This window comes from Hippocampus zosterae, chromosome 6, assembly GCF_025434085.1.
Source record: "Hippocampus zosterae strain Florida chromosome 6, ASM2543408v3, whole genome shotgun sequence".
In the NCBI taxonomy this organism is placed as follows: Eukaryota; Metazoa; Chordata; class Actinopteri; order Syngnathiformes; family Syngnathidae; genus Hippocampus; species Hippocampus zosterae.
In genome coordinates, this window is record NC_067456.1 from 20,769,536 (window position 1) to 20,783,878 (window position 14,343).

Consider the following 14,343-nt stretch of genomic DNA (forward strand, 5'->3'; position numbering starts at 1 on the left):
AATAATTCCTATTCTTTGAATATTTTTTTTTTTGTTTTACTGGCCACTATTTGTTACCAAAAAACAGCAACTATTGAATTAACGAAATGAATAAAAATAACAGCTTTAAATTAATGGAATCAACTAATTTGATAAAACAATTGTTTTGCTATTGAATTTTGTAAAATGGTTTACTTTGAAATTAGAACTTTTATAATTGACCAATTATTTCATAAGATTCAAATTTCGATGGTTGATGTTATTTTTGAGTTTTGTGGTTTTGAAATTTGATTAGTTATTTGATGAGACATAGTAAAAATAAAGTATTTTATTTTTAGAATAAATGGTCTATGAAAATATTTTCCAAGTGTATTTCATGTAATATGGGTTAATAAAATGGTAAATCTGTCTCATTTTAACAAATACTCATGACTGTATTATAATTGCTCTACTGATTCATTTCAAAACCTATTTTCCTTTTTTTGAAACAATAAATCATTTCTTTTTAATGGAGGGAATTATTCTAAATTGATGCTCCAAGCATTCAAGGATTATTCATATTGGAAATGCTTGGTGGGTGTGATTAAAGAGCAGTGTTCATGTTTTAGGTTTGAGCTGTGTGTGTGTGAACATTACTAATGCTTACAAAACATTCTATTTCGAGTGGATGTTGAAGTGATGGAAAGATTGTTAACACACGCACAGCCAACACAAGAACCAAATTATCATCCCAAAAGAGACCAGTGTCCACTTCCTCCAACACTTTATTCACAGAATCCAAAAATAGACGCATGTTGAAAATGAAGTCAGGCCACAAGTCACTGACAAATGAGCTCAGTTGTTGCATGTCCAATATTTATTCCTTTTCAAATGGTTATTAGGGATTAAATTCATCGAGGGCAAACTGAATAGTACATCTTTTTCTCCAGTGTACGGCAAACCACAGCTGATGAGTGTGTTCAAAGAGAACACGCACGGGTCATGTTTAAGCGCGTGCCCGTGATGTGCTGAATATAAACACAAATATTTACATATACATACACTTAATGAAGTGTGGGGGGCTTGAGAGCATTTTTATTCGATGGATGTGAAGTGTCCGTCTCCCAAAAACTGAGATTAAGCACAAGTAGCACTGGCTTACCCCCCCCAGGTCCCGACGGTGAGACAGCCAGCAAGCAGGGTGGGACCGAGACTCCCGGACGCACATCACCGTTAGCCCCCAAAGGACCAACAGGAGGCGCGGACGAGCGGAAGCCAAGACAAAAAGCGCTAAATTGTCTTCCGACAGAGGACAGCGTACTAGAACAAGGATTGTTCAGTGCACTAGTAGGATATTAAATAAATGATCAAACGTGCTTGCTTTCTCCCAGCCGTTACTATGGCAACAATGAGGTACACCTCCGCCGCTTTGCTATATCGCGGTTTAAAAAAAAAAGGGGGGGGGGGGGATTCAAAGAGAAACTTGAAAGTGTATTCAGACTGCACTGGCTTGAGACCGCTGCTGCACTTAAAACGAAATCTCTTTTGTTTTTTCGAAGTCAAATTAAACAAGTTGTTGGCTCAGCACTAAAGATGTGAGAAGGATGCTTGGCAAAAGCGGAAAAAAAAAGCAGCTCCGTCTAATGGATTAGACAAGCGATCATCATTTGATTTTACGGTCATCGCGACAAAGCAGACATACTCAGATTTCATTTTTGATCTTTTGGCGGGCGAACTGTGCTAAAGCGGGTTCCCCTCACCGACCCAACCCCCCCAGTCCTAAAGAATATACCGGTATATTTAAAAAAAAAATAAGGTCAAGAAAGGCCCCTCTCCTCAGGCGCTCAATGTCCTGTGCAGTGTGAGGAAGAGGAAGATGAGACACGGGTACATGTACGACAACGGCGGGTTGACGTGGATCTATACGGCAGCGTTGGGGCAGTCAGTCGTCACGTTGCAGACCCTTTAAGAAAAGGAGGACCTTCCGCTCGATTCCAAATAAGACTTTTGATCTGGCGTTAATAATAAAATCTGTACATATATTTCTTTGTGATTACTTAGTCCAAAGGGGATGCATATTTATTTTTGTGTGTGTCTTGAATCTTAAGCGTATATTTATGAAATCTTGAATTTCGACTTTGTGAGTCCCATTCGGCTGCCACCCTCCTCCTCGCGGTCGAGGGCCGACGTTCGCTAGCAGCACTTTTTCTTCCGTTTGCTGTTCCGAGTGAGTTTGACCACATCGTTCTGTTGCTGCTGCTGCTGCTTGGCCAACACCTCCTTCTTGGCGCGCAGCACCAGCTCCGTGATGCAGTTGAACATCTGCGCAAAAAGCAAAGGCGAGCTGAGCGGGCCGGTTCCCGCCGCCTATTCCCGACGGCGGTATACCTCTTCTACGTTGATGTTCTCTTTTGCGCTCGTCTCAAACAGGTTGATGCCCATTTGTTCGGCAAACTTCTGAGCGTCGGTAGTCTCCACCACCTTGGAGTTGGGGTCATCGTTTTTGTTTCCCACTGAAAATGCAACACCATCACATTTTTTTTTTTCGTGAGAAGCCTTCTAAACTATGTGGCAAACATTCTCCAACCACTGCCATGAAAGCTGAGGGCAGGGACATCTCAATTTTGCAACATTTTAAAGGCTGATTTCACACCGCAAACGATTTTCCCCCCCTGTTGATTCCAATTTGGCAAGTTTGTTAAAAACCCTCTTCACTATGATGTGTCAAATTCAGAAGACCTTTTCGTCACAATACAAGGGATTTAAAAGTTGTTGACAAAGTCAGCAAAAGGCCAAATTATTGCATGTCCTGAGGATTTAACACGTGATACACTAAAAGGTGATTTGTGTATGCCCTGCACAATGTGCTCAGAAAACAGTCAGGGCAGACATTTTTTGTCGTCAAACCCATCCAATATTTCAAGATCATAATACACTTATGTCAACACCGAGTTTGGCTGAGTCACACAGTCCATGATTGTGATATGAAACAAAACAAGAGCCAATTGGGAAGCAATACGGGAACACGGAGAAGCATTGAGTGCTTCTATCATGTGTCGCCCATGACATTCACCACAGTAATTTAAAAAAAAAAAGTTTTTTGCTTGTGTTTACGAGCAAAAAACGACGGGCTAGCTCTGGCCCTGCGCTGAGACCGTGATGTTGCAAGCCTGCTGATATACCCAAAAGTGTGAATAGCAGCTTGTGCAGTAAGTCGCCGCGAGAACTAATGTGAATTGCATAACAAAGTAACCATCAACATTTCCCACGTACATCGCAGGAATATGTTTCAGTTTGGCAGAAAGAAAGGCTCACTACATGAGCGGCTCTCCCTTGCCCGATCGGTTATGAGGGACCCAGGCGTGCTCCCCGCCTCCCGAGTCCCGCCCGCAGAGGGCGGATGGAAATCGAAAGTCCGGGAGCAGCAACCAATCTCATGTTTTTGTTTGAATATTCGGAACATTGACAACATATTCTTGGCGAAACGAGTTAGCGTCGTGTTGATTTCCCTAACATTTGGCACATAAACGCCCTTGTGAAGTTTTTACGTTTCAATGTTAACAACAGACATTGAAGTTTGAGCAGTACAATGCACATTTTGACTGTGAAACCGCCTATTTTGAGCCTTGCACGATAAAAGAGGTAAGAACACACATGCCGATTTATTCCCTCGTCAGATGTGGGATCTGTGGGTCATATTTAATAATTAGTCACGGTATTTAAAATGGATACAGAATTCTTATGACAGTCCCTGCATTGGCTATCGTAGGTTTATTACTTGAAGTTATGGCCAATGAGTGAAGTGGAGGCGGTTCCCACACCGAGTCTACACACAAAGCACTTTTTTTTTCTGTCTGCCAACGCTCACCTAATATTCGGCACACGTCATCACAGTTCTGGTTGATTTCATGTAACCATCGCTTGACGTTGACGAAGGACTCTGCGCTAGTGACGTCGTACACCACAATGACGCCGTGCGTTCCTCTGTAGTACCTGAACACACAGACAAGGAGAGATACAGTTATCCCTAATATGGGCTGAATAATTATGGGAAAAAAATAATAAATACAATTATTTTTGATTGAGATTGAAATGACAATTATTTATTGATTTCAAGACGTAGTATTTATCCAACTGCTTAAACTGAATTACTCAAAACTATCATTCTAGCCTAATGCCCATTCATGCCTGCAATTGAACACTTTATTCTTGAACAATACTCTTTTTGTCAACTACAAAATGACGTTTTAAATGTCACGTGAAATTCAAGCATCTTGCATTTTCATTTTTGCTGCATCCACTCCTTTGATGTGATCTTGGTCCACATTGAATCATTCATTACACTTAGCTCTCTCTCTTTTTTTTAATCTGAAGTTACTTTCACAGGTTTCGGGATTTAGTGAGATAACCTGTGATCTCAGGGTGTGTATTTCGTGCCATGTCATGTGGAAGTGTGTGTTGGTACGACACACACAAAAAAAGTCATTGTGTCTTTGTATCCTTGATTTTTTTTAGGAAAGGAACATTCCTTGAATCTTAAACTATAATGAAATCATTATAAAAATACATTTGTAAAACGTACATTAGGAATATACAAAAATAATAGCAATTTGAAAAAAATAATACAAATACGGGCTCTTCCTCCGCATTTTTATCTCGTAGGGGCAATCCGATGCTATACACAAAACAGAAGTTGCGATTTAACTCTTAATCCAACTAGTTTTTCGCAGATTGGGAATAATTAATGGCTTTGAATATGTTATCTTACGTACGTGTATGTATGTGTTTCACAACGTTTGTGCGTTATTTGAAGGGATATCACTCCAATTCGATGCCAATTTCCGCTGAGCATTTGAATTGGATCCTCCATTGACTTTAGCATTAGCGCTAGCGATGTTTTAAAAACGCAGCATGTTTCGTCTTCAAATATAACAATGTTTTAAATTATTTTGTTGTGTGTTTAGTTTTCACAGTAAACATCTTAAAGGACGGCCAGGAAGACAGAATCACATATGCTCCACACTTGCAACAAGACGATGCATTCAGGCTACTTGTACAAAATCGGGAACTTGTAAATACTCCACGCCGTTCTACAAATTCATATTTTTTCTTCGATTGTAATGTTTTAAAGACTGAGAAAAGCAAAAAAAATTTTAAAAATCGAAATCATGATTAAAATGTCGATTAATCGTCCAGCCCTTAGCACTAACCCTGCCAACGGGGAAATCAAAGCCAACCCGAAAACCAAAACAATAATACGAATATTTAAAGTGGCCGCATACTTCATTAAGAGACAACTTATCAACGCGTATGCGTGCAGTGTATCTGTGTAACAACAGATACAAGATTTGCAAGGAAACACACCAGGACTTTAAGAACAGCATCTGTCGTATTCAAATGTATCGAGTGTAGTCCAGTCGAAAGTAAACCTATGGCTGAAACTTCAAACGGTAAGCCGACTCTCGGTGTCCATGCACAACGGCAAACAAACACAAGGAACCTTTTGTCTGGCTCACCATGCGTATGTTTGTGTGCATGTGTGTGGCGTGTCAACAGCAGAGGGCATTCAACAGGGTTGTCTGAACATGCCCGCAACATACAGCTGGAATGGTGCAGACAGCCGTGGGGACAGAGAACCAGGTGTTTGTGATCCTGTTCAGCACAACGTCAGTAAGGAACCATTAAATGCACGCGTGTGCGCACGCGCACACACACACACACACACACACGCACACACACACACACACACACACACACAAACACACAAACACACACACACACTGACTTTTGGTCATCCATTCTCAAGTAAAATGGAGGCAACCGATGCATCAAAGTTATCTCAAAGCCTGTTCCCAGATTTCAAACCATGTTCCTCATACAACTGAGCCGCTCAAAAGGTCATCAGAAGCTAAAGTTGAATCTAATCAAAACAGTGATGCCACTGCATAATTCCAACCTCGCAAAAACAATTCAGATTTTTGCGTCTGTTCTCCAGGTTGCATCATGACCGACTGACTTTGCACATGCTGCTCGGATGATGGCTGCCGACTCAAATACGGTACTTAAAAGACTTTTCTAGACAGTATTACACAAGGTGTAAATTAAAGAGGAGGAGTGTCACAAGATAATAATGCATCATAATATCACAGTGATCAATGTGACGTGAATCTATTATAATTAATTAGATGCTTCAAACAACAAAGAGTATGCAGAAAAGTGGTTAACATTGATACAGGATACAGGTGAGGAACTCCCTGCTCCACGCAGTGGAAACACCGACCGGCGGCACGTCCCGTCTCCTCTCCCTGCGCATGAAGACCACAGCAGGGTATGCCAACATCATCTCAGCCTACGCCCCCACCCTGACGTCCTCCCCAGAAGCCAAGGATGAGTTCTACGAAACTCTCGAAAATGAAGTGAGACGTATCCCCAAGACCGAACTCCTCCTGATTCTCTGCGATTTCAACGCACGTGTGGGGGCCGATTGGCAGGCTTGGCCCTCTTGCCTCGGCCCACATGGAGTTGGCCGACTGAACGAGAATGGCCAACGCCTCCTTGAGCTGTGCTGCCACCACAGCCTCTGTATCACCAACACCTTCTTCGCAGGCAATGACCGCCACAAGGTGTCGTGGAGGCACCCTAGATCCCACCATTGGCACCAGCTGGACCTAGCAATTACAGGAAGATCCAGCCTGAACGCCATCCTCCACACGAGAGCTACCACAGCGCAGACTGTGACACCGACCACGCCCTAATCGCCAGTAAGGTGAGGCTGCAGCCTCGCAGAATCCACCACGCCAAGACCAAGGGTAAGCCGCGCATAAACACCTATGGCACTGCCGACCCGGAAAAGCTGAACTGCTTCTCCACTACATTCAGAGATAAGCTGAAAGAGAAATATGACAACACCACAGAAGACCCCGTCCGTCTCTGGGACCAGCTCAGAAACGCCATCTACGACTCCGCAATGCTCGCCTTTGGGAAGAGAGTGCGGAAAAACGCAGACTGGTTCGAGGCGCACTGGCTAGAAATGGAGCCTGCAACAGGAGCCAAGAGAAAGGCAATGCTCGAGCACAAGAACAACCCCTGCCCCAACACCCGAGACACCCTCCGTGCTGCCAGGAGTAAAGCCCAGCAGTCAGCCCGCCGTTGTGCTAACAAATACTGGCAGGACCTCTGCATGGAGATCCAGTCAGCTGCTGACCAGGGCAGGACCAGGAGCATGTATGAGGGGATCAAAATGGCAACGGGTCCATCATGCAACAAAACCGCCCCTCTCAAGTCCAAGACCGGTCACACGATCCAAGACCAAAGCAGGCAAATGGACAGGTGGGTCGAGCACTACCTAGAGCTATATGCAACTCAAAACACCGTCGCAGGAGCAGCCCTTGACTCCCTGCCTGACCTTCCCCTCATGGAGGAACTGGACAGCGCACCCTCGCCTGACGAGCTTGCGAAAGCAATCGACGCTCTAAACAATGGCAAAGCACCAGGCCAGGATGGCATCCCCCCTGAGGTACTGCGGCATGGAAAACACACGCTCCTGCAACCGCTGCACCAGCTTCTGAGCCTCTGCTGGGAAAAGGGCCACATCCCCCAAGACATGAGCGATGCCTCCATTGTCACCCTCTACAAGAACAAGGGGGACCGCAGCGACTGTAACAACTATCGGCGCATCTCTCTGCTCAGCACCGTAGGGAAGGTGTTCGCCCGCACTGCCCTGAAACGGCTTCAGCGCCTCGCCTCACGAGTTTACCCCGAATCGCAGTGTGGCTTCAGGGCTAAAAGATCCACAGTGGACATGATATTCTCCCTCTGCCAGCTTCAAGAGAAGTGCCGCGAGCAGCAAAGACCTCTGTTCATTGCCTTCGTTGACCTGACCAAAGCGTTCGACCTGGTCAGCCGGAGCGGGCTACTTCAAATACTGGAGAAGATAGGCTGTCCACCAAAACTGCTCACCGTTATCCGCTCCTTCCATCAAGACATGCAAAGCACAGTCCGCTTCAACGGCGCTACCTCCCAGCCATTCCCAATCAGCAGTGGAGTGAAGCAGGGGTGCGTCCTTGCACCAACCCTATTTGGAATCTTCTTTTCCATCCTCCTCCAGTATGCCTTCTCCGACTGCGAAGAGGGGGTATACCTCCGCACACGGCAAGATGGTAGCCTCTTTAACATGGCAAGACTGCGCGCCAAGTCTAAAACCTACAACATCCTGGTAAGAGAACTACTGTTTGCAGACGATGCTGCCCTCACTTCCCATAGTGAGGCAGGACTCCAGCACTTGGTGAACAGACTCTCGCGTGCGTGCAGGGACTTCGGGCTCACGATCAGCCTAAAGAAGACAAATATACTAGCCCAGGGAACCACCGTCGCCCCCTCTATCACCATCGAGGACACGCCGCTGCAAAATGTCGACTCCTTCACCTATCTAGGCTCAACCGTCACATGTGCAACAACACTCGACGCCGAGATCAGCTCGAGGATCGCCAAGGCTGCCGGTGTGATGGCGAAGCTGTCGAAACGCGTCTGGGAAAACAGCCTTCTCAGTGCAAAAACCAAGGTTATGGTGTACAAGGCCTGCGTCCTCTCCACCTTACCCACCCACCGGCTGCCGCGGGAAATCCTCTATGGCGAGCTGCTTGAGGGACGCCGGAGTGTGGGCCGGCCCCTGCTGCGCTACAAGGACACTGCCAAACGTGACCTAAAGGCGGTCCGGGTGGATCCCAACAGATGGGAGAGTGCAGCAGCAGACCGAGCCACCTGGCGCAACACCATCCGCATAGGGGTCGCCGAGGCTGCGGCGGAGGAGCAGGACCGGGCCTCACAGAAGCGGGCAGCGAGAAAGTGCCGCGCAGCTGCTCCACGCACCACCCCACCATCCTCGACATTCATCTGCGTGAAATGCCAGCAGGAATGCCACTCAAGAATAGGGCTCTTCAAGCACTCACGCTCATGCGTCCAGTACAGGACCTAATCCCCCCCCTACGCGTCGACCATCGCCTTTCGAGACGAGGATGCTATAGTGTAGTGGTTAACATTGAATGACTTTCTGTGTCTTACGTGTTGTGTTGCATTATTTTGTTATTATGACTTCAAGATGGCGCCCGCGAGAGTGGCTCCCTTTACAGCAGCTCATATACTTTTTGTTTGTCTAATTTCTTTCATAACTTTGCTGCTGTAAATCGGGAATTTCTCCATTGTGAGACGAATAAAGGTTTTCTTATTCTTATTCTTAGTTTAGGGACATGGCTAAAAATTCAGCCAGAAGACTTTTGTCACTGAAATAAAATGGCCGAAACAGGATGTTGTGATGACGCAAGCATGTGCCGACAACGCTTTGAACTGAACGAAGGGGGTGCCTTGACACGGGGAAATGAGCCCGAGTCTAAACTCCCCCCGCTGCGGCAGCTGGGAGGATAAGGCTGCATGGACGCAGAGGACTGCCCTTCAAAGTCTGCGCATTACTTGGAAGCAACCACAGAGTACTTAGGTGATGTTCACACTGCAGGTCATGATGCCCTATTGGGATTTTCTATAAAACCCCAACTTTGTATGTACTCGTTGACATTACAAAAACAGATGTGGCCTCTGATGTGAACAAAAGCATCCGTCAAGTGACACCTGTTCACAAAACAAACACGTCCCATGGTCGCAGTGCAGTGTTCTCTGTAGTTAATATGGTCCTGAGTGTAGGGGGCTCATTTCATTTCTCTACTTGCAACTTCCTAGGACCTCTGCGCAGATGTTAGCGCCTCTCAGCGGAGACGAGGAGACTAACCGAGGAACGAGACGGGACAAATGTGCGCAGAAATGAGACGGACGTTAATTCCTGGATACGGCAACTGAAGATAACATGACGCCATTGACTCGTGTCCCAAATTGACCGACGGAGCAGTCAAACATTACTACCGCCATTTATATTCACTTTACACTTTGTTTCAAATGGCATTAAATTCAAGTCAAATTTGCCCATTTGCTCAAAAACAATTTCTATCCACATACAAAAGAGGTATCGGAATTGCTCTGCAGTATCAACTTAGCCTCCAAGAAATTGGGTTACGGCAGAAAATGATCGTCAATTTTTTTCCCTGGTTTTTAAGATCCGGCATTATAATTAGTTTCGGTGTTCAGGTTTTTGAAATTTGTTCCCGTCTTTGGCTGAGAGTTTTCATTTCAGTGGATCCCTTATTTAAACAAATTAAGGAAGTGCATTGATAAATATGAGCTTTGTGTGAACAAACAAACACATACTTTTACTACTAAACACAACATGATATACTGTAATCTATTTTTAATTTGTAATAATGTTTACTTCTTAAGGCTTCAGTAGACTACTCCGATTTAATAACTACAATCTCACATTTTAAGGACCACGACTTGATTCAGTTGCCACCTCTACTATGGAATATTCTTATGTTGTACAATATGTAATTTGACCCATGCTACACTAAACTTCAAACCAGATACGTTTTTTACCCACTTCCTTTATTTATTACAAACATTGCAACCAAAGCAAAAATGTATTAGTGAATATTTGAGCATTACATTCAAACTCAAAGTTTCTGCAAATTGATATTTTATAGTACTGTCATTTTCCGGCATAGTATGACAGGATTGTGTTTGCAAGTAGCCAATCCTTTCTATTCAATTCTCAATCTTAATAAAAGAAAGAGGCTCAGTGGAGACTTCCTTGTGTTTGTGTATCCATCAACTCACGTGGATGTGATGGTGCGAAATCGCTCCTGTCCTGCTGTATCCCAGATCTGTAACTTCACCTTCTCCCCATTTATCTCCACCGTCCGGATCTTGAAGTCCACTCCGATTGTGGTGATATAGCTACCTACAAAAATGAAAGTATGACATTAGATTTTAAGATCGGCATCTGTAACGCACACATACACAGCGGGATTTCCAACATCCAATGTTTCAAAGGTGCAATTTGGATTCAACCAAAATTTGGTGCGGGGGAAGAAAAAAAAAAGATCTACACACAAGACAGCAGCAAATTCATGAGGCGTAGTTCAGTGAGCATCAAAAATAGAATATTAACTGCAGAGTTGTAGTTTTTGCAATATTTAGTTGAACAATACAGTACATGTGACTCTGTCCTGGCTCTCCAGTCTACTACCATATGGCTAAGGTGTTCAATGTAGTGTGCAAAGTCAGCGGTAGTTATGAGGTTAATGGGTTAATGTGAAGAGCACAATCAGGAACCAACCCTCTGCACTTACATCATCACTTCCACCACTCGCCATCAAATTTTAAGGAGTGTGTGTGTGTGTTTATACAGTATATTTGATTTTTAAACTTTTGGTTGACTTTTTAATAAACTAACATGATAATTTAGTGTTCTAACAAGCATGACAAAAGCAGCTAAGTCAGCTTCAGCAATTCACTCCCCTCTCGTTAAAATGTAATGAGACTGTAAAGATTTTAAGAGGGTCGATCCAACTGGGGTAGAATCAATTATTTAATTATGATGAAGTTCAAAAACAACCAAAATCAGCAGCTGATTATAATCAGAAATGGAGTTGGGTCATCTTTGGAGATTCACTGTATTGGACTCAAGAGTAAGAAACACCCACCTGAAAATGTGTTGTCTGCAAAACGAAGCAGGAGACTGCTCTTTCCCACTCCTGCCAAGAAAATAGAGGGACAAATATGAAATTCAAGGGAGTCAAATACATGATTTTGGCGAGGTACTCAATGGCTGGGAATCCAAGCACAACAGCATGGCACAAATACAGTCCCAAAACCCAGTCACCTTGGATAACTGCTGTAATCTTCCTGCTCTTAAAAGCCATACAAACAAAAGGCAAACATTGTTCACTGGATGTTCTCATGTTGATTAAAACTTTGCATTTGAAAACAAATGGAACAAATACATTCATTCATTCATCTTCTGAACCGCTTCATCCTCACTAGGGTCACGGGGGTGCTGGAGCCTATCCCAGCTGTCTTCGGGCAGTAGGCGGGGGACACCCCGAATTGGTAGCCAGCCAATCGCAGGGCACACAGAGACGAACAACCATGCACGCCCTCACTCACACCTAGGGACAATTTTGAGTGATCAATCAGCCTGCCACGCATGTTTTTGAAATGTGGGAGGAAAACGTAGTACCCGGAGAAAACCCATGCAGGCCCGGGGAGAACAAGCAAACTCCACACGGGGAGGCCGGAGCTGGAATTGAACCTCTGCACTGTGAAGTCGACGTGCTAAGCACTGGACTACCGGGCCGCCCGGAACAAATACAAGTAAGATGAAATGGATATCTGGAATAGAAACTGATTAGCAAAGGTCATTATTTTTTACAACCATCGGAGAGTTGATAAAGTAGGACATCATAGATGAGAGTTAAGGGTATGGAAAAAGAGATGTCGCCTATGAAATTCCTTTGTTGAATCTGGGGTGGAAGGAAAAGTATCACGTACCGATTGGTGTTGTTTTATTGCTCCAGTGTTAAACGTTATCAGTTTCCTTTGGCCTCACATTATTTGGTTCAAACAATAATAGGCTTTAAAGTAAAGGAAAATGTATACTGATATACAAAAGCTCTTGAATCTTTGTTCGTCAATGAGTCACTTAATTCTAACTACCACCACTTTGACAAAGTAGCATTAAAACAAACTGACCAGTTAAGTTTTTGCAAGAGCAGCACCAGGATGGAAGTTGAACAATTACCCAGTACCTCGTGGACATAACTGTGTGTTGAAATGGGCAGCAGTCATGATTGCATTTTGTTCTGTTTATCACAGTATGGCGTTACAGTCAGTCGTGGTTCCACAGTGCAGCTGAAGGAACACTGGCATCAGTGTGCTGCTGCTAATGGTCTTGTGCCAGTGTCAGGATGCACAATGAATATGGGGATCAGACCCCACAAAGCAGTACAGTACTGTACTGAGGGTTTTACTTCAATCGAGATTGAAGTCGAGTCCCCGAGGTTTTTATTCGATTTGTGACTGCATAACATGATTGGGGAGACTTATGGATCAAACGAACATAACATGACAAAGAAAGTAGTCATTGACCTTCGGTAGTTTAACAGAGAATTTACGGCAAAAAGAGTCTCACTGCCTTAGAGATTCTAATCAGACTGCAGTGCAGCATTCCTTTCCCCGCCATTTAGCCAACGTTTTCAGGTTAACAATCGGTATTCAAGTCGTTATTCCAAATAACAAGTCGTTGTAGGAGTAGTTGTTTAGCGTTGTGCGAACCTTGCTGGAACAGCGTCTTACCCAAACAGCTTCATGACCCATGCAAAAACCCGCTAGACCAATTTCATGCTAGCTGCCGCAGCTAACGACACATAAAGCACGCGAAAAACTAAAAAACGTGAATCTAACTGGCTCTAATGACACTTCAGTGATTCGTGTGTGTTTGACTTTAGGCGTTAAACGTATTTTGGTTGTTACGTGACCAAACAGGAAAATATTCGAGGAAAAAACTCGACAGTTGTGGGGGAGATATCCGGCCTCATCGACAGACATGCCGAGCCCGGACACAACCTCCGCCCTGTCACTAACACGGTAACATGGCGGCCGGGCGCATTACACAAAACAAATCAATTCCAAAAGCAATCCACACGGAGTAAGAAACAAAACCTGGTGGTGTAGGGGCTCCAGGGTGCACTATTTGTATTTACCCATGTGTAAAAACAGGACAGGCCCACTTCCCGTGCCAGATCACCGACGCCTACTTACCGCTGTCACCGATGATGAGCAGCTTGAAGAGGTAATCGTAGTCCCTGGCCATGCCGGTGGATCGTGGCTCACCACCGCCTTGTGCCACTTCTTTGCACAGTTCGTAGTTCAAGTCCCTTGTTTAAAAAAAAACACGACCCCAGACCCCCCAATTTTGCTGGGGGAAAAAAACCCAACACTACCGGTGGAAACCCTTCACTTTAGCCGGCGTATTTTTTTTCTCGGGGGTTTGGCAGTTCTGTCCCCCTGCTGCCAGCGGCCGGAAACTCCGCTTCCTCCTCTTCTGGTGGTGGAACTGCAGCCGACTCACTGTGATCCCGCCACACTGCACAATGCAGACTGCGCAGGCTCCAGCAGCCAGGCCACACCGTCCCATTCAACATTGCCTGGCGTTTTTTTTTAACAAAATAATGTAATATAAAGCTGATTATACATACGTGAAGACACACTGTCCCGATTCCTTTGGTTAACGATGATCAGCAAAGGTTTACGTTTCCAACCTTTTCAGACCCCCAACATCTTCAATTCGGATGTCAACAGATATTGACTTAACGTTGTGTCATCGGCAGAGGTTGAAAAAAGTAGCATTTTTTTCTCGCTCAGAAAGGAGTAAAATGTACATATCTTGTTTTCAGATATAGAGGGTAAAAGTAAAACGTCAGAAAAATACAGATACCGGTAACT

General features: G+C 44.6%; 1 protein-coding gene across 1 annotated transcript; it reads right to left on the reverse strand.

The window, feature by feature from the left end:
- Nucleotides 1–725: 725 nt before the first annotated feature.
- On the reverse strand, nt 726–13,991 carry rab35b (RAB35, member RAS oncogene family b). Its single transcript, XM_052068373.1, has 6 exons — nt 13,660–13,991; nt 11,544–11,594; nt 10,675–10,798; nt 3,827–3,951; nt 2,347–2,471; nt 726–2,280 (listed from the first exon to the last, which is right to left on the reverse strand). Exons 1-6 carry the CDS (start codon nt 13,709–13,711, stop codon nt 2,152–2,154), a joined length of 606 nt encoding a protein of 201 aa, XP_051924333.1. The 5' UTR covers nt 13,712–13,991; the 3' UTR covers nt 726–2,151.
- Nucleotides 13,992–14,343: the final 352 nt, after the last annotated feature.